This window comes from Phyllostomus discolor, chromosome 3 (genome assembly GCF_004126475.2).
Source record: "Phyllostomus discolor isolate MPI-MPIP mPhyDis1 chromosome 3, mPhyDis1.pri.v3, whole genome shotgun sequence".
NCBI classification, from domain to species: Eukaryota; Metazoa; Chordata; class Mammalia; order Chiroptera; family Phyllostomidae; genus Phyllostomus; species Phyllostomus discolor.
The window spans coordinates 75,850,820-75,871,790 of NC_040905.2; the positions used below are offsets into that span (position 1 = coordinate 75,850,820).

General features: G+C 43.9%; 1 protein-coding gene across 1 annotated transcript in view; it reads right to left on the reverse strand.

Annotated features, from left to right (window-relative positions):
• The window catches only part of MCC (MCC regulator of WNT signaling pathway), a 392,112-nt gene that overhangs the window by 66,586 nt on the left and 304,555 nt on the right, over nt 1-20,971 (reverse strand). The window contains 1 exon segment of the mRNA XM_028508357.2: nt 9,229-9,371. Coding sequence (XP_028364158.1) covers nt 9,229-9,371 — 143 coding nt within the window.

A 20,971-nucleotide genomic window follows, 5' to 3' on the forward strand; every position in this document is an offset into this window, starting at 1 on the left:
TTGCCCATAATTACTTGTTAACTGATGCGGTGACCGTACGAAGGCCAGCCCTGGGGAGCCGTGACCGTTCATCCGGCCCTGTGTTTGCTCCCAGACACGCAGTGCTGGGCGTGCAGTGGCGCTCGGTCAAGGCCACATGAGTTGAATGTGTAAAAGAAATGAAAGACTTTCTGTAAGTCAGCTTTTAAAAGTATCAAGTTTTTGTTAGCTTGCTCATGGATCAAGTGTCGTCAAATCTAAACATAGCATGTGGCAGACCACACCCTACTGAAGAGCCTCAAAGAGCAACTCAAGAGGAGGAGAGAGCTGCCGATTCTTCCCGCTTCAACACAGATGTGCTGCTAGAGGAAGATGTGATGTCCTAGGGATGACACAGCTCAGAGCCTGTTGTGGCTCTAAGGCAACAGCCAAGAGGGCTGGTGCTTTCTTTTTTTTTTTTTAAATCCTCACCCGAGGATATGTTTATTGATTTGAGAGAAAGAGGAATGTGGGCAGAGGGAGAGAAACATCGATGTGAAGAGAAAAACATCGATCAGTCGCCTCCCATACATGCTTCAACCAGGCACTGGACCCATAACCTAGCATGTGCTTTGACTGGGGAACAAGCTCACAGCCTTCTGGTGCATGGATGCTACTCCAGCCAACTGAACCACCCAGGCAGGGCTGGTGCGCTCTTCTTAGCAGTCCTTTCCACTCTGTGTACACCAAGGCCCTAACTCCAATGAAAAATAACCAGAACTGAACAAGACAACATAGAAAATGATAGCATAGAATAGTTGACTTCCAGGCCTGAGTGCAAGATGGCCAAATGGCCTGAGAGGAAAGGAGGAGAGTATCCACTGAGGTTTCCCCTGCGTGAGAAACACAGTGCCTGTGTCTGCCGAAGACAAAAAAGGGTAAGAACAACGTCATTATAGCTTAAAACATCTCAGCAGCACCGATAACGAACAAACTGATATAGGAACCTCCTGCTGCATCACAGTATTGGGGACACATTGTCACCCATGTATATTCTTGTGAAAAATGTTAACCTCAAATCTAATAATAAAAAAAAAATCAGTCCATCCAGATTAGGGGATTTTCTATAAAACCACTAACCTGGCCTCCTCAAAAACGTCAATGTTACTGCAAAAGGTGGGAATGACAGGGGAGTGAAGACACATGGTAACTGAACAGAATGTGTGAGCTTTGCTGGATCCTGGATTAAACAAGAGCAACAAAAGACATTGTGGGGGCTGTGGGGCAATCTGAATATGGACTTTTTACAATGTTCTATCTAAGTTAAAGTGCTCGGGTGTGATAAAGGTGTTGTGGTTATGAAAGAGAAGGTCCCTGTTCTCAAGAGGTTTATGCTGATATACTCAGGGTGGGGTGTCACGATGTCTGTAACTTTTTTTTTGAAGTGATAAATGTTAACTAAATTTATTGTGGGCAATCATTTTACAATATATGTATGTCAAGTCATTATGCTATATACCTAAGCTTAGTGTTGTATGTCAATTATCTTCATAAGCCCAGAAAAAGGAGGAGAGAGGTAGACATAACAGGCAGGGATTCTAAACAGAAGTGGGACGGGGCCACGGGGGGTAGGTGGGGGAGCCTGAGTGGATAGATCATAGATCAAGTCAGGCCCGCAGCCCCATGGGGCGGGGCAGGGAGGCGGGGGGGAATGGAGCTGAATATGGGGCAGGGGAGAAAGAGAAAGAGGAAAGAACTTTTACTAAGAACATTATTAAAGGACTTATTAAAGAACTTATTGAAGAAAATCAATGTTCATTCTAAATAAAGGTGCTAAACAGAAAAGTTCAAAGAAGCAAATAAAAATGATGCATAATCCTCCAACCTCATTTTACTGCTCTTAGCATTTTAACTATTTACATCTTTTTCCATGAATACATGGATCATGCTTTACATAATACTTTTATTGTGTTTTTTTTACAAACATTTCTTAAATTATGATCTTTATGACTACCAAAATTTCATTCTTTGGAAACCATCATTTTTGGGGGCATATCATAGATATTTTCCCGGAAATTCCTACAAATGAAATAAATGGGTCAAAAGATTATGAATATTGCCACATATTATCATGTTGCTGTGAAGATATTGTGCATTTCCATTAGTGAATTGTGTGACTTGACTTTCAAATGGCCCAGTAAAAAATTTGAGTGCGTGCAAAATCATGTGTGGCAAAATGTTAACAACTGGTGAATCCAGACAAAGGGTTTAGGGGGGTTCGTTTGATGTTTTATGTAAGCTTGAAGTTTTTCAAAATAAAAAGTTGAGGGGGAAACAAATACCTCAACATTAGAGACAAGAAAGTCTGACATAGCGTGTACACGCTCACATCCACATTTAACTCAGAGACCTCTTCGATGGTCAAATTCTCCATGCAGCTCCGAGAACACGGATGCTCTCCTGCAAGTGTCACTGCCACACCCAAATTGTCCCCGAGGACATGGCACAAATCAGGGGGATCCCGCCTGAAGAGCGAGCCGCCAGCTGCCACCCTGCCAGGTCCCAACCTCACCAGGAAGAAGAGCCTGTTCTGTGCTTCTTTCCCAAAGAAAACGAGGTTGCACTTTCAAGATTTCTATTTTAGCCAAGTCTTATCAGATTGAGATTTGTTTTCATTTTTGCTGTTGTTGCTTTGCAGTTTTGGCACAGTTTGTTTCTCTGCAACAGTAAACTTGGTCTTAGATACCGTGAAGGCGTAAGAAAGATAACCTAACATGACAGCCATAAAACCTTCCTCCGTGTCTGTGAACCCCAGCTGCCAGACACCCCCTCAGGGCCTCTCTCTCTGGGCTGCCCCAGCACCACCACAGAATTCCGACTACCACCCACCCCCACCGGGGGCCTCTGTGGTATAAAAATTCCGGCAGTCACTTCTAGAAAGCAAGGTTCTAACAACACATATGTAAGAAAAGTTCAAGTTCACAAATAATCATTTTATTTATTTGATTCTTAGTCACCTGAATTGGCACAGCTTTAAGAACAAGAAAATACCCAGTGTTTTAGAGGATATGAGGAAACCTTTGCAGGCACGGAAGGGGTGCAATCTGGCAGTCTAGGGAGAGCCTGGAAGGTGGTTCTGTACCCATAACTCCAAGAAGCTATCCTGAAGAAACAGAGGCACAGTTCAAGGATGTGCTCCAGCCCCTCGCTGCCCACCAAGGTCCCTTTGTCACCCATCCCGGCCTCGTCTCAGGCCTCACCTCTGTCCATTCTCCTTGAAGCTCACTAACCTGAGAAGACACAGTCTGTTTAGAAAATAAAGCCTGCTTGTTCTATCTTACAAAAGGAGTTCTTGAGTGCCAACAGTTACGGGAACTCCTTTTGAACAACTGTGATAGAGATCAATGCCTTTCCATTTCTATCTTACAGCCCAAGTCTCTTTGGGGGACTGAAAAGTACTAACTGAATTTGAGGGAAATATTCCAAAGTAACTTAACGTGAGGTGGAACAATGACCTGTCCTGCTCCAAGTCTGGCTGCGCTCCCAGGACAGTCCTGGAGTGACTGCATGTGGACTCCCTCGGCCCATTTCCATCCGCAGACAGGGTTCACGGGGCCAGGCTCAGCTCCCTGGGAGAAAGCGCACGGTTGCTGAGAGAGCCCTCTGGTGAGTCGAAGTTCAAAACTTCTAAGACTTCCTTCCCAACACTTCGAGCCCCTCGGGAGAAATTCAGTGGAAGTACAGAGAAAAGAAGACAGGCAGCAGGGGGCATGGCCTGCTAGTCAATGGGCCAGGGTGTTATTTTCAGTCCGTCTAACCTTTGCAACCTCTGGACTGGTTCCTCAAAGTTTCAGAATGGATTTCAAACAATCTGATTCTCATTTAAAAATTCTTTGCTGGGGGATGAATGACCATCTTGCCACCTCATTCCTAGTGAAAAGCGAGCTTTCTCTAGACAGGTTGTCTTGCCTTTGTAAACACTGTCTCCAGTCTGCAGAAATCGTTTTCTGGAGGAGTCAGGGCTCTCTGTTCCAGTCCCAACCCCCTTGTCCCCACTGGGAGTGGCGGCTTGACACTTTGGAACATTTTTCCTGAAGCCATTAAGGTTCATCAGCCATTAAGCCAGGAAAAATCTGGCTTTAACGTTAAACATATTTCATAGTCACAGCAGTGCCAAAGAACCAGGTTTCGTGTGTAAATTCTTCCTTGGTTGTCCTCCAAAAACGACTCATAAGGGGGAAATCTCCATTGAAATGATCGCACCAGCAAGGAAGCCATCAAATGCTTCCTGTTAGCCCTAAGGGTATAAATGGTTTAGCATTGCTAAATTCTAGAAAAATAAGAATTTCTCCCTTTAAACCGGAAGAGACCTCAAAATACTGGAGCAGAACACATCACAGGCTGTGCAAAGATCCATTGGATCACGGATTTTGTTTGTTTTACAAACAGCTGCTTCTGACAAGCTTTGCTGTTCTGTTAACAGAGGAGGGAAAACAGCCTGCTAGTGAGGACACTGCACACGTGCAAACACGCATGACTCAACGAATGCATGTGTGCACATCTTGCTCTGCTCCATTACAGCACCCAGAATCATTCGGTCTAAGAGTTGTTTCCAAGATTAAGATCTGTAAAATCTCGATTAACAACAAGCACTCTGCTATTAGCCAGGTGCTATGATCACACAGCTGCTCCCTAAATTCCCCCGTCAGCAGGAGAGACCTCAAAGGACTGCAGTGAGCGAAGCGTGCCAACCACTGGCATGGTTCATGGTTCAAGCAGAGGCGTATCAGGGCAAAGCCATCTACAGAAACACAGCGGCGACAACAAAAATGATTGCGTAGCTGTATGGCCTTGGACAAGTGACTTATCCCCTCTGAACTCTGTTATCCCCACTTTTATAAATGAGGAATTTTACAAGGCCTCCTTTGAATTTGAGGATTAAACATGAGGATGCATGTACATGCTTGACACAAAATAAGTAAGCAAGGCATGTTACCTATTATTTCCAACCTTTCTTTTAACTAGAACTCTAGGCCAAACTGAAAAACTAAAAATCTCAAGCCACAATTTCCATCTTTGTCTTTGTCCATTTAATTATCTTTATTTTCCAAACAATTGTGTGACTAGGTTTGAACAGAGGTAATGCAATCTACTTTAAGATGCAATGAGACCTTACTGGGACCTTTGTCCTTTCTCTGACCGCTCAGGTGTCAAAACATTTTCTAAATTGCCAGCTTCCTCCTCTGGGCCCTGACGGCAGTACCCAGGAGCCCGCTGACTGAAGGGGCACCCTTGGCTCTGATGGGTGCAGTTTGAAGACAAAAGTACGTTTTTAATGTCAGGAAGAGGTTGGACTTACTCCCATTATCCTAAATGGAGGTCAGCAAACAAACAGATGGCAGCAAACTTTGCACATAAAATCTGGCTCAAGGAAACCCCTGGGTTGCAAATGCATGTTTGCAGATATAGCAACCGTAATGAAATGGCTGCTTTTTAATGATTTCCTATAATGGTGTTTATATATGGAAGCTTTTTTCCCTATTGAAGCAGTTTAATTGGAAAATGGCAGAGGAATCAGAGGAGCCAGACGTCCAGTTCCGATGCACGCACACAGGGACGGCACTCTGCCGCAGCCTTAACCAGCCTCCGTGCTGGCCCCAGGGCCTTCCCTCCTTGGGGACCTGGCTGGGCGGCCCTGTGCCCACAGCACTCTCTTCCTGCCTCCTGCTCTTCGCTCGCCTTGTCCCCACTTGTCCCTCAGTTTACATGTACCTTAAATGCGACTTGTTGTCCAATGCTCCCATCCGAGGGTGTCACTAGGGGCTCTGTCCACCCACTGTTGGTCACTCCCTGTCTCTTTGTCTATGTCCCCCAAAGAATCGTGAGCTCCAAGGTAGCATTTACTGCTACTCACACATTTGGGTGCCTACTATGTGCGGGACTATTACGTTGGTAAGCAGGATAGCTGTCCACGCGGAGTCTGCAAGCTAGCAGGAGAGCCTGATAAAGTCTGGTAATACAGGACAAAATATTATAAATGCAAACACATGACATCATCAGGTAGTGCTAAGTGCTATGAAGACAAAGAAAGCTGGGAAGGAAAGAGCATGCCTGCGAGTGTGAGAGTGAGTATATGCTGCCCTCCGCCAGGAGGCCTCAGGGATGGCCTCCGATGAGAGAAGACTGGCTGTGGGAGAAAGCCAAGGCTAACTGTAGGAAGGGGCAGATGGCAGGGGAACAGCGACTGCAGAGGCCCTGAAGCAAGGAAGTTGGTCAGGTTTGAGGGCCAGTGAGCAGGCCAGTGAAGGCAGAGCGGGGAGAAAAGATAGGGCTAGATAGCTGGGGAGAATGAGGTTTGAGGTGGGCAATGCCCAGTGTCTGGGGGCCCTGTAGGCCATGGCAAGAAGTTGGGGTGTCCCTCTAGGTGGGAGGGATAGGAGCACGGGTGTACAGCCATCTGATGGCAGATTCTCTCTTATATCCCCAGTCCCTGGTGCAGCTCTGCCTGAGTTTCTGAAAAAATGAATAAAGGCCCCTATTGTGGGCAGAGGATATACATGGACACTGGGCAGACAGGACTCCTCCCCTCCAGAAGCTCAGTTCCTTCAGAAAAGATACCACCACCTGCTGTAATGAATGTATTTTTTTTAATGAAGGAAAAGATGGAAAGAAATGAGGAGCCTGAACTACAGATGCTCTACCATGTCAGGAGCCCTGAGAAGTCCCTTGGTAAAGACCCTTGGCCCATTTAAATGGCTCTATCCCTCCATTTCCCAACCTTATTTGATTAAAAAACTTTGTTGGAGCACGGGTCACTTATTCAATTTCATAGAACATAGTTTCAGAGACATGAATGGAGGAATCAGTGCAGGAACGTCTCTGTAGTAACTGGAGACCTTTTGGCTGCTTGTACTTGTCTGTCTGCCTAAGGCTGGAAGATCAAGTGCAGAAGCTTGGGGCCACAGGGTTAGAAATTATGCAGCTGGTGTAACTTAGCATGTAAGACTTGGGCCCATGGCTGGGCCGAGATCTGGGTTTGAGAGAGGCAGTTTTGCCTGAAGCCAAGACTCCAAGACTGGGAAGGTGTCCCCACTCCTCAGGCATTTCTGTCTGGCTCATTTGATATTGGCTCTCAATGACTTTGATGTAGCTAAATCCGCCTCATTCAGCTTTAGCAGCAGTTCAGCCCACAGACCCTCCTTCCTTATTAGAGCCTTTTCTGCCCCACCAGCTTCCGGACACCACTACCCTCGTTGCCCTCATATAACTCTGCCTGACTGACTGCTTGATGCGTTGGTTGATTGCTTCACTCTTTCATCCAGAGAAGTATCTCTGAACACATATGATACGCCAAGCCCTGTAGTGGGGCTCTGGAGATACACAAGTAGATAAAACAAGCATGCTTCCGCCAAGTAGAATGTAGTGGGAAGAGCTGGTCAAGCAAAGAAATAGAAACACGTCCTTCAAAATTTCAGTGTGATATAGGAAGGAATTGAATGGGGCACCAACACAGTCAGCACAGGGACTTGCACAGCGCTGCTCAGGAGCTGCTTTTGGAGGAGGTGCGTCTAAACCCAGACCAAAATGATGAGGTGCCCATCCCTGCCAAAGAGCTCTTGCTGAGTCTCCTTATCAGCTGGTGACCCCCAAGGCTTAGCCTCCAGGCTCTCTGCACTTTCAACTCTACACATAGCTTTCCACTGCTTCGGTAACTATCTGCACACAACCTGATGTCTCCTAGCTGCTTCTCTGTAGCCTGCACCTCTCCTCTTAGCTTCTTATCCACACCTACTGCCTTCCCAAGCATCTCCATCCAGAAATCTCCAGGTGCCTCAAACTTAGGTCCAAACAAAATACATGATCTCCACCCCACCCCACCCTCCCCACACACAAAACAAAACAAAATTGAAAGCAAAACAAGCCAACTGGTCTTTTTTCCTAGCCTCCTGTATTGGTGACTGGCCCCACTGTGCATCCACTGTGCAATCCAGACGCAGACATATGGGACATGTCCACACACACCTCCTCCTCTGCTTCCGATCCTTCGGCCAGATCTTGCCATTTTATGCCTTTTCTCCACCCATCTGCTTTCCTACATCCCAGCGGCCACCACCGTATGTCCCAACCACAATTCTGCCCGCATGCACTTTTCCAGTGGTTTCCTAGATGGCCTCCCCCATTCACTCTTGATCCACCGATTCTTTCTCCCCACTTCAGAGTGATTGACTCAAAACATAATCTGATTGTCTTTTCCTCTCCCTCCCACTATTAAAATCTTTCACTTTATTCTTGTAGATCTTTGAATAAAGATCAAACTCTCTCACACAGTCTACAAGATCTTGCATGATCTTATTCTTCCTTCTTCCTGTCCTTTATCCATCTCTCCCCTGCATGTGAACGTTTCCTAAGATATGGGTCTCCTCCCTTTGTCTCCACACCTTTTGGACCACAGGGATCTTACTTTACAACTTCAAAGTCTTTATCCTCAACCTCAATCTCTCCGGAGAGCCAATTAGGCATCTCCAAGCAGACCCGTGGTTCTGCAACATTTTAACTGCAACCCACATTCGGAACATTTCATTTGACAACTTATTGCATATACACACATAACAAATAATTTTCATGGAACAATACCGTCATTCTATTTTTTCCTACTTGATTTGATTTCAAAAATATTTTATTTTTCATATAACTTCAAGACCCACTAATGGGTCATAACCTGCAGTTTAAAAACACACCGTATGAACACTGTACCAGATATTTCCACATGGAGGTTTCTCTACAACTTTAAACACAATACATCTATTTCCCAATTCATTTCTGAACCAATATTCCATCTGAGGAATATGATAATTCTCTTAGTCACTCAGGATCAACATATTAGAGCCACTTTGGATTCCTCTTTACCCAACAGTTGCTATTGGTTTAACTGCAGTGTGTCACCACCTATTCTAGCCTTCCCATCCCTGCCACATTTCAGATTTCACTGTAACTTGGAGCATTCCAATAGCCTTTATAACTGGTTCCCTACTTGTAGATTTTTCAAATAGAGGTGACACACATTTGAGTCACAAACATCAGGACAGAAGGCTAATTCAGCTCTTCAGTTACATTTTGACCAACAAATTGGTGTGTAAGGGACTGAAATGGGCGTGCCTTCATCTACTCACTAAACTCCGTGACTAATTAAATTTTAATTTGGGCCGCCTCATGTTTCTATAAATTCCTGTTGTGGAAACCAGACTCTGTGGTGATGGCAGGCAGACTCACCCATGTCAGCAGTGACCATAGTGGACTGGTTTTCAGGGATGGAGACAGAGGTCTGGTCTTGGTCCATGCTTCGAGAGTCCTCGTTGACCTCTTGCTGGCTCTGGCTGAGTTCTGATCGCAGCTCTGAGTACTCATCTTCTTCCCTGAGAAAAAAAGAGTCTGTTACCACTTACAGAGATGTAAGACAAACTCCTAGAGAATATGTCATTTAAGGACAAAGTAAAAGACATTCAGAGAGAGAACAGATAGATCTCCCCGTACCCCCAGACCATTTACCAGGATTCCTTTAGGCCAAATAGATGGTCACATCTATGGTTAGTATGTGATGCTGAAAGTTTGCGTCTGTGTCCATGTATGTACCCATATACGTAACGAGATTCATCTATCAGCCTACTAGGAACTTTTCCCCTTCAAAGATTTCCTGAAGGAATTAGATTTCTTCATCCCCTCAAATTCTAAGGTGAAGAAGAACTAAGACTACTAGTACTGATGCTACAGTGAGCAAGAGAATGAAGCCTGGTGAACAGAAACAGCACGTCCTATCGCCTGGAGGGTCCCCGTGGTGTGCCTTCTTGGAGGAGCACATACAGGGGGTCCTGGGGCCAGAGCTACTGGACAGCCAGCACCTCATCTGTGCAGAGCAAAACGGATGCTTTGAGAGGTATACGGATCACATGTCTGACAAATACCACACTTAATCTCCCCCAAAGTAGGTACAGTTAGAGAACAGAAAAAGAGGATGGAGTGGGGAAGAAATTGAAAACAGTGAGAGAGAGAATACCACTCCACGGTGAATCTCCTTCCATTTGATTTGCATTTACTAACAGGAAGCCGATGTTAAAATGCAGCTATGTTTCGTTAGCACAAGGGCACCCATCCCTTTTGAGCCCTTCATGGATCCCTCAATCCTTGGTTTCTGAATTAGTTATGAGCAAGCTAAGAAAACTTAAAATTGTAGTATGTATTTCCAGGCACACCATACTTCCTTCCCCCACCACCATTATCGTCACTGCACACACACTGGACACGAACATGGAAAGAGCAAAATGAACCCTCACGGAAGCACTTATTTTGCAAGTGAGCTGGAAGCGAAAATTGTCAGTGGGTTTAATTTTGAGCTTGGGAAGCCCACGGGTGTCTGTGCAGCCCCAGGGGGAGGGTGTCTGTGAAGACAGCTAGGGCAAGAAGAAATCCTCTCGGCCTGGCATTCCCCTTAGTTTTTGACTGTGTGTGTGTGCAGTCTCGGGTTTTGGGTCGACCAAGATGGTGAGTGGTGATCTCTGGAACTTGGAGGAGAGGCAACTGTCATTATAAGCTGGGCAGGCACATCTATAAACTAGAGAAATGTGAAGATCTCTTCAGACTTCTTGGTTCTCTCAAGAAATCATCATCCTCCCAGAGAAGGGATTCAGCTGAGTTCCTGCTTTATAAGGTATTTTTAATAAAAGCCACCCAAATCTGGGTGGACTCGAAGCAGATATAAAGCCCCCCAGATATGCAAAATATGAAATAAAATGGGAGGGGTGAAGACAAAGCACATGGTTTAATGTTCTATGACTAAGTTAATTATTAGACACCTGCAAGGCTAACAATAATTAGGTTTAGGAGATAAAACAATTAAAAAGCACTCTTAAGAGTCTCCTCGTTTTTTGGTCTATAGGGTAATTGTGTCCTGATATATCAGCTCTCCTTTCAATCAGCACTTAAAGTTCTGATTTATATTAGCAGGAAATTTTGTGTATAATGAATCAATTACCACTGCTGCATGGCCAACGCAAGCAGCATCATCTTGGCTGAGACTGTTTTGCAGCTAAGAAAGCCAGAAAAATTATGTTGCTGCAGGAAAAATGGCATTTGCAAAGTCTTTAAAAGCCACCTTAAATCCTCCTGGTTTGGCAGGTTCCAAACATACTGTACCTGCCAAAACTTCTGCTTTGTAAGGAATTACTTCTAGAGATAATTAGGACGAACTTTATAAAGGAGTGCCCAGGGAAGGGGTGAGAGAAGTGCTGGCTGCAGGGAGGGCGCGTTCCTCACTGAGGCTGGAGAACAGTCTAAGAACTCTACCACACTCAGCTGAGCCTGAAGGTTTTCAGTGCCATGAATTGCAAATGAGGAATCCTCATTCAATGTCTCTGAGCACCAAAACAAGGAGGGCAAAGCAAAGACCAGATGGGTGCTGTCTTCTGGGAATCAAATATGTTCATAACTAAGTCTAACCTGGGAAGACTTCCTGGATGGAGCAGCACTCAAGACACATCTCAAGACGAGTAGATTTTAGATGGGCCATGTGGGTGGAAGGGCACATGTAAAGGCTCAGTGGAGCCTGCGAAGGTGAACACGTGGAGGCTGGGAGGGGAATAAGTGGTTCAGTGCAGCTGAAGCCCAATGGGGCACAGTGGAAACGTGAGGCTGGCGGGGCACTCGGCACTTGTGGAGTGGGCAGTTTTGATCAAAAGAAGAATTTATTGTAGTGAAGGAGGCAAATAATTAGGATTACATGGTAGAGATAAAGATAAAATGCATGAGGTCTAGGAATTCACGGAAAGGAGGAAATGTTGCCAAGATCATGCATGGAAACAGATAAAACAAGCCAGAGGCAAGGGCAGGAAGTCTGTCTTCTTGAACGCATGTGGAAGGGCCAAGCACACACATTTCTGGTTAAGGTTTCTCCTTATGGTAATCATAATGAGCACTAGGTTGGCCAAAAAGTTTGTTTAGTTTTTTCCATAAAATAAAAGACACATTTTTCATTTTCACCAGTAACTATTGATTTGGATATTTTGAGTATGTCAGCTATCTCCCGCAAGGTGTAATATTGATTTAATGTCTCTATTTGATCATTATCGACTTCAACTGGTCTACCTGACTGTGGAGCATCATCCAGCGAGAAATCTCCAGCATGAAACTTTGTAAACCACTTTTGACACATTTGATCAGTCACAGCACCTTCTCCATATGCCGCACAGATCTTTTTTTGCCTTTCTGTTGTGTTTTTACCTTTCTTGAAATAATAAAGCCTAATATGCCAAAAATGTGTATTTTCTTCCACCTTCAGTATTCAAATGGCTATACAAAAATTCACCAATTTTGGTAATTTTTTTAAATGAGCACCAATATAACAGCCATCACAATACAATTTAATGAAATTGTTCCAAATGAAGTTAAAGACAAAGCGCTACTAGAGCCATTTTATGGAAAAAAACAAATGAACTTTTTGGCCAACCCAATACTATAGCACAGAAAAGTAGCCCTGTGAGAAGATCCATGGTTCTGGGTCACAAAGAGTGAGGTATAGAAAGGTTCAACAAAGCCTAAATATTAGAAAGTCTGTGCAATTCTGTTGTTCTCCCAGGCTTTAGGGAAAAACAAACAAAAAACAAACAAAAAAACAAAACAAAACACGAGTTACATGTCCTACTCTCCTGAACACCATCGGTGTCATTCCTGAAACGAGGCGGGGATCTGGGACTGGGAAATGACGAATTCTGTCAGGGCCTCTCGTAAAATCGCAGTCCGTTTGGGACTGCAGCATATGTAGGACCTGAGGCTAGGGGGTTTTCTCTCCCTACTATATTATTCAGGAGATATGGTCCATCAAGAGCAATGGAGAAGAAACCAAAAAAGTCAAAAACACTCTACCAGCCCATGACAGTTTTAGAAAGGCAAAAATCTGTGGTGGGTCTTCAGGACTGTCTTGTGCAGCAGTGAGCCACCAAGCTGGTAATGATGTCTAGCCAGTGACACGGCATCAGCATCTCAAAGTGACTTTATCAGTGGCTTATCTCTGGTGTGTATGTCTGAATTGTTGGTGAGTGACAGCTTACTTCTTTGAGGGAGAAATGCCTCCCAAAGACCACCGACTGTTAGTGTGGTGATGAAAAGGAAGAAAACATGAAAAGGTCCAAGAAACAATCACATGTACCTCAAAAATCAGAAGCTGATAAATTCATAAATGGTAATTACACGCTATTGTGGTAGTTTCATAACTGAAATTATAAAGTTCTCAGTGTTGCTCTTGGAATAAAAAGAATCATCTCACAGGATTCTAAGTGTACATTACATTATTTCATTTACTTAGAAACATTTGTGAAATGCATACAGTTGCTCTATTTAGAGCTGCAATAATTAGTGCTTGCTACGAGCTTAAACAACAAAACAAAACAAAATCGCTCCTGAGGAGGAAGGCATCAGAGTGTACACACACATGGGTAACTAGCAGTAGCAGAAAAGTCACAGGGTGACAGACTGGAAGGGATCTCAGACATCATCTAAAGCCAGAACCAACACCTTTATTTCACCAATAACGCAACTGAAGCTTCAAGGGCTAAGCAACTTACCCGAGATTAAGCAACTAGTTAGTATCACAACCTAATTCCTAAATTTAGTGCAGGCAAACAATACTCCAACATAGGAGCCTATGCTATAGTTTAGAGAAAGAGGAAGGAGGGGAGAAAGAGCGAGAGAGAGAAACACACATCAGCACCTCCCACATGAGTCCTGACCATGAATTGAACCCACAGCCTTTCTGGTGTACGGGAAGACATGTCAACCAACTGAGCAACGTGGACAGGACTGCAGTTGTTTTTAAAGATTCCTTCCCTTTTTTTATTAGGCTGTGGAGAAATGATTTAATCATACATGGAAAAGTTAATGAAAGTATAATTCTTACCATGCTTTGCAGACCTTAAGCTGAAGTACTGTGGAATCAGCTGCATTTGACAAAAATATTACTTCACTAGCACACCCCAGATCTATTTAATTTTGAGGTGTGTATTCATGCCTTGTCACTGGATTGGAGTGATATCTGAACAAGACCCAGATGGACATCTGCCTGTCTTGGCAACCATCAGTCAACTATGTCCAGCTAACCCCTGGTGGTTTTTCTGAACCATATACTGTTTCTCTTACACTTAAAGGCAGACCTGCCCTTAAGTGACCATTATTCTTTTAAAGAATGAAGATTTTTAGATATAAGGAGGAAATACAATCTGTTCAATTCTCTTAGAGCAGGGGTGTTAAACTCATTTTCACCAGGGGCCACATCACCTTCGTGGTTGCCTTCAAAGGACCAAAATAATGTTAGAACTATATAAATGTAACTACTCCTTAACTGTTAAGGAGCTGAAATTACATTCAGCTGTTTGAAGGCAAATGAGAGGCTGATGTGGCCCCCGGTGAAAATGAGTTTGACACCCGTCTTAGAGGATCTATAGCAGGAGATCAGTGATGAATAAAGTTCTTTTTTTAAAAAAATATATTTTATTGATTATGCTATTACAGTTGTCCCATTTCCCCCCTTCACTCCCCTCCACCCTGCACACCCTCTCCCACCCACATTCCCCCCCACCTGTATAGTTCATGTCCATGTGTCATAAGTTCTTTAGCTTCTACATTTCCTATACTATTCTTGTCCTCCCCGTCTATTTTCTACCTACCATATATGTTATTTAATGAATAAAGTTCTGATTCTTCAATTCTACCTCTTTGAATATATATATATATATATAGTTTTTTAAAAGATTTTATTTATTTATTTTTAGAGAGGGAAGGGAGGGAGATAGAGAGAGAGAGAAACATCAATGTGTGGTTGCTGGGGTCCATGGCCTGCAACCCAGGCATATACCTTGACTGGGAATCGAACCTGCGACACTTTGGTTCGCAACCTGAGCTCAATCCACTGAGCTACGCCAGCCAGGGCTCTTTGAATATTTTTATATAGCACAGAGGAAGCTCAGACTCATCTATGAATCTTTTGGTGAATAACTACGAAATGAAATTTTGAAAGGCTAGCCAACCTTGCCATTAATGAGAACCAGTTTTAACAAGATCTAATATAGGATCAACAATCAAGAACTTCTAAATATGTATACTTCTAAATATGTAAACATAGGGAGATGGGGAGAGAGAAATCTATTTTACTTTTCTGGGCTTATTTTTATTTCAGTATATTTTACCTTTTAGGCCAGAAATGAATCAAAACAACATGTTTTGCTGGAAGATAAAGAGGTTTTGGTTATGCTGTTTGGGATGCAGCAACATGAAACTAGACAGACAGACAGACAGACAGACACACTACACAGGTCAAAAGGTGGGCTGAAAGACCAGAAGAAAGGCCAGGTCCATGGTCCAGGCCTGAGATCTCAGAGATCAAATTATGTTAGAGTAGACAGAGACTTTGGAAAGTATCTCAGTCACCAAATGAGGAACAACTGGAAGACAAGGAAGCAGAATGTCTAAGTGCCAATGCCAAGGTGACACAGATACGATGGGTTGGTGCTCTCTGGCCCATGGTCATTCAAGGTGAAAGGTGTGGGGGACAGAGCCCAGGGGAGGAGCCAAGGCTGATGATGGACCTCAAGGATAGATGAGAAGATCCAGGACCTACTGGGTCCCAGAGGTTCCAGAACAGCACACCAGGAAGGAAGGAGGACTTAAAGTTAAATGCTGCAGGAAAGGACTGGTAACAAGCAAAGTTACAGGGTTTTTCAGTTAAGAAATCACTGGTATTTTCTTTAAAAAAATATTATAATTTATTGATTTTGCTATTACAAATGTCCTGATTTTCTCCCTTTGCTCCCCCTCCACCCAGCTCCCCCCAGTCCCTCAGGCAATCCCCCCACCATTGTTCATGTCCATGGGTCATGCATATTAGCTCTTTGGCTATTCCCTTTCCTATACTGCACTTTACATCCCCCTGGCTATTCTGTCACCATCTATTTGTACTTCTTAATCCCCTCACCTCTTCACCTATTCTCTCCCACTACCCTCCCATCTGACAATCATCAAAATGCTCTCCTTATCCACGATTCTTTCTGTTCTTTTTGTTTGCTTAGTTTGTTTTTAGATTCAATTATTGATAGATATGTATTTTTGCCATTTTATTGTTTATAGTTTTGATCTTCTTCTTTTTCTTAAATAAGCCCCTTTAGCATTTCACATAATAATGGTTTGGTGATGATGGTTTTTTCTTGTCTGGGAAGTTCTTTATTTGCTCTTTGATTCTAAATGATGTCTTTGCTAGGTAGAGCAGTCTTGCCTGTAGATCCCTGCTTTCTTTTAAGGAATCAGCTGACAGTTTCTTACAGGGGAATTCCCATGAGACTAACTGCTTTTCTCTTGTTGCTTTTAAGACTCTCTTTTTATCTTTAAACTTTAGTATTTAATTATGATGTATTTTGGAGTAGGTCCCATTGCATCCATCTTGTTTGGGACTCTGTGCTTCCTGTACTTGCATGTCTATTTCCTTCACCAAATTAGGAAAGTTTTCTTTCATTATTGTTTCAGATAGAATTCCAGTTTCTTGCTCTTTCTCTTCTCCTTCTGGCACCCCTATGATGTGAATGTTGGACTTCTTTAAGTTGTCCCAGAGGCTGCTTACACTATCCTCATTTTTTTGGACTTTTTTCTTCTTCTTGTTCCGAATGGTTGTTTTTTGCTTCCTTATGTTCCAAATCATTGATTTGAATCCTGGCTTCATCCACTCTACTGTTGTTTCCCTGTAAATTGTTTTTTATTTCAATTAGTGTATCCTTTATTTCTGACTGGATCTTTTCATGCTGCTGAGGTTGTCACTAAGCTCCTTGAGCATCTTTATAACCAGTGTTTTGAACTCCGCATCTGATAGATTGCTTATCTCCACTTCATTTAGCTCTTTTTCTGGAGTTTTGATCTGTTCTTTCACTTGGGCCATGTTTCTTTGTCTCCTCACTTGGCAGCCTCCCTGTGTTTGTTTCTATTTATTATGTGGAGGTGCTTTGACTCCACATGTTGGTAGTGTAGTCTAATACAGTAGGTGTCCTATAAGGTCCTGTGGCACAGCCTTCCCTATCACCCAAGCTGGGTACTCAAGGTGCGGCCTTTGTGTGGGCTGAGTACACCCTCCTCTTGTAGTTGAGGCTTGGTTGCTATTTGGCAGATCAATGCAAAGGATTTACCCAGGCCAGTCAGCTGCAAAGACTGGCTGTGATCACTGACCACCAACCTCCAACCTCCATGGAGGATCAGCTGTGCAGAGGCAGGATGGTGGTGCTCCAAAGTGGTCTGTAGTTGTCCACTGGGTGCACTGGTCCTGGGGTTTCCAGGGTAGTGCAGGCCAAGGTCAGCCACCCCCCCTTGTGTTTTGCCCAGGGCCACACTGCCTGAGCTATAAAACAATGTGAAATGGCTGCTACTGGTGTTGGGCTTGGCGATTTCCAGGTGAAGCCAAGCTGTGCATCTGGGTTGGCTGCTGCTAGTGCCAGGCTTGAGGCTCACTGAGGCCAGGTGTTACTTGTTTGAGAAGATTTAAGAAGTTGTACAGCATGAGCCAAGACCAACCATTCACATGGAAAAGCAGCTTGGACAGGTCCATAAGTTGGGTGGGGCAGAGTCTCTGGGAATCTCCAAAGGCAGGTCAAACAGTTTTAGTGAGGCTGATGGAGTCTCAGATATGGCACCAGTTTTAGGTTTTGTGGCTTTGTAGGGGGAAAGTTTAGGAAAGCGACAATGGCCTCTGCTTGCCTCGATGCCAGTGACTTCAACTTCTTCTAGTATGCCACTGATGCCTTTCAAGCTACTACCCAAGTGCTGGAGCTCAGAGGGAGTGAATCTGAGTAGGTGAGTTCATGTTTGTATTCTTTAAGAGGAACTGCTTGGAGTTCTAGCAGTTTCTTCTACTGACTCGGTCCCTGCTAGTTTTTGCAACCAGAAGTTGTGGGGACTTATCTTCCTGGCATTGGATTCCTTGGCTGGAGGACTGGTGTGGGGCTGGAACTCCTTGCTCCTGAGATACCGCCCCCCACCCCCGAATTGTTATCCATCACACGTGGGTGTGGGACCAGCCCATTCCATGTCTGCTTTCCTTCTACCAGTCTGGATGGATATGGTTTAATTCCGTAGTTGTCAAACTTCCATTCAACTCTATTTCTCACAGTTCTAAGTGCTGGTTGTTCTATATTTCAGTTGTAATTTTGATGTGGTTGTATGAAGAGGCAAGCCATGTCTGTGCTTATGCTGCCATCTTGACCAGAAGTCCCCACTGGTGTATTTCAAATAAAGTTCTTAGCTCAGGTTACTGTAACAAAATACCATAGGCTGGGTAGCTAAAACAATAGGAATTTATTTTCTTATAGTTCTAGAGGGTAGAAGTCCAAGATCATGGTGCCACCATGGCCAGTTTCTGGTAAGGGCTCTCTTCCTTGCTTGCAGGTGGCTGCATTCTCATTGTGCCCACACATGACAGAGAGGGTAGGGTTAAAGGTGGGGGGCAGAGAGGGGGTGGTGAATTTGTGTTCTGTAGTGTCTCTTCTTACAAACTTGCTCACTAATCCCATCATGCAGGCTCCATCTTCATGTCCTCATCTAAACTGAATTATCTCTCAAAGTCCCATTTCTAAATACCATCACATGAAGGGTTAGGGCTTTAAGATATGAATTTTGCTCAGGACACAGTTCAGTCCATAGCTAAAGGAGTATCGGCAAACTATTAGGGTCAGAAGTCAGGCAGCAGTGGGCTGATGAGCATATGGTACCTACAGCAGAAACTACAGGCTACTCATGAGAGTTGTCAGTGAAAGGCAGATGCTTTTATGAGAATAGCTTTAGGAAAAAGAAAAAAAATCTCCTTGGGAAACAAAAAGATCTCATGTTTAATTTGCTTAGACATTTTCTACCCGCACCCCCACCCAGATCCAAAATGAGCTACTGATGTATTTTTCCATTTTCCCCATTTAATTATATAATCTCCTCAAGTCAGATGAGCATTTTAAAAGCTACTTATAAGATACAGTTAAGTGAAAAGGCACATTTTACAAAACAGTGTGCACTATATGATCCAATTTGTTTAAAATATTCATGAATAAAATTTTCTAGAAGGCCATACATACAAAATCTTCATTGTTTATTCCTGGAGATGGGATTCAGGATGCATTAGGTAGGGTTCAATTAGGAACACAGACTACATTGGATGTTTCAAGTAGAGAGGATTTAATTTGGGCAGCTGTGCACTAGCAAAATCACTGGAAGGGCCAAAGAAAAGGGTGGTTGGAGGCCCCCGGGAGCTGTCAGGTTTGCCATCACAGCTGTGGTCCCCTCAGAGATCAGGGAACTGCTGCTGCCTTCACAACTGCTCCCAGCTCCAGGGTCTGACCAGTTAACACAGGACCTCATGTCACCAAAGCCTGTACATCATCTGCAACCAATATAGCCTGAGGGACAATGTCTCCTTCTTCCCTTCTGTCTTCCAAACACATGGGAGAGCACCTCACTGGCAGAACCCAGATGTTAAGGGAGTCTGGGGAGTAGTCCCCAGGGTCCAACCCCTTTGATTCTGCAGAGTGTGGATAGAGGAGGTGGGAATGGTACCAGGTGCCAGACAATATTTACGATAGTCTACTCTCTTTGGCTATCGACCACCATACACATGCTCTTACACTTACATTTTCAAATTGCAATAGCAATGGACACCAAACTTCTGTAACTATCTCTCATTCAAATACAAATGAGCTCACCTCACCAAAGTGGGAAACCCAAAGTCCCATCAGGTACTGCATCCATTGTTAAATGATCACTCCTCTCCTAGTTCACTGTCAAATCCACCTACATATCATGTAACCTACTGACAGGGAAACTCAAGAGTTAAAGATTTTAGTCTTAATTTGATAGGCTTAAGTGACTAATGCATGTGGAAGGCTGTTATTCCAGGAACTGGAATGCATGACTTAAGGAGGTCACAAGCAATTCAAACTCTGTGCCCCAGGGCTCTGCAAGCCATTGTGTTCCTTGGAGGGAAGGTCTGGGATGCAGATAAAGAATTGTTGATCAATACAAAGGTAATACTAGGAAAATCACCTAGGACTTCAACTCTTATCCAATTAACCTCTTGCCCAAGCCCCTTACCTATCCTTTCTTCTTATAAAAAGGTCAGCTTGAGATGAGATGTTAAGACAGTTTTTCAGGGTACGTGGTGTTAACCCACTGTCTTCTCAGATCACTGGCATCTGAATAAAGTGCCCATGAAGATTCAATCCTTGTCTGTACTTACTGGTTCTGGTCGTGGCAGAAGGCATGAATACTGACTTTTTCCGTTTCAGAACTATTAAACTGTAAGTTTCACTAACTTATTTACGACTGGTCAGGAGGCTAAGTTGATACTTACAACTTCCTTCCGCTAGGTTATTCTAATGTACAAACTTTTACCACTGGGCAGTTTCTAGGAGGTAGACTAGAGAATCCCTTTGGTTCCAAACATTGTCCTCGTTGCCCCATGGGACAGCAACAATCCAATTTCTTTTTGAAAGTTAGGAACAACACCCCAGCCAGTATAGTAACTCTCTTTGTTGCCAAGGGCCTGGTGGCAGTCAATGGGATCATTGTGGTACTCTTTGGTGGAGTCGCAGTTTCCTGGGGAACCAAGACTTCTAAACTAGCAGAGTTTAAAGTTGCAAGAATGAGAAGCAACAATTTTTTAAAGTGGGATTTCCAGGATACAAATGAGAGGAGCCATTTCTACTTCCACCTTTTGGTCTCTGGATCCTCCCCAAAAAGGTGGCACCATATACTGTTGTTGGTTAGGTGCATTTACTATGCTTCCAGGGCCCTGAAAAATGTTCATCTCACAAATGGTGCGTATTACGGGCTGAAATGTGTCCCCCACCCCCCTCCCCTGTCCCCTGCACCCCTCCCCCCATATGTTGCAGCCTATCCTTCAATGTAATGGTATTTGGAGATGGAAGTTTTGGAAGATAACTAGGTTTGATGAAGT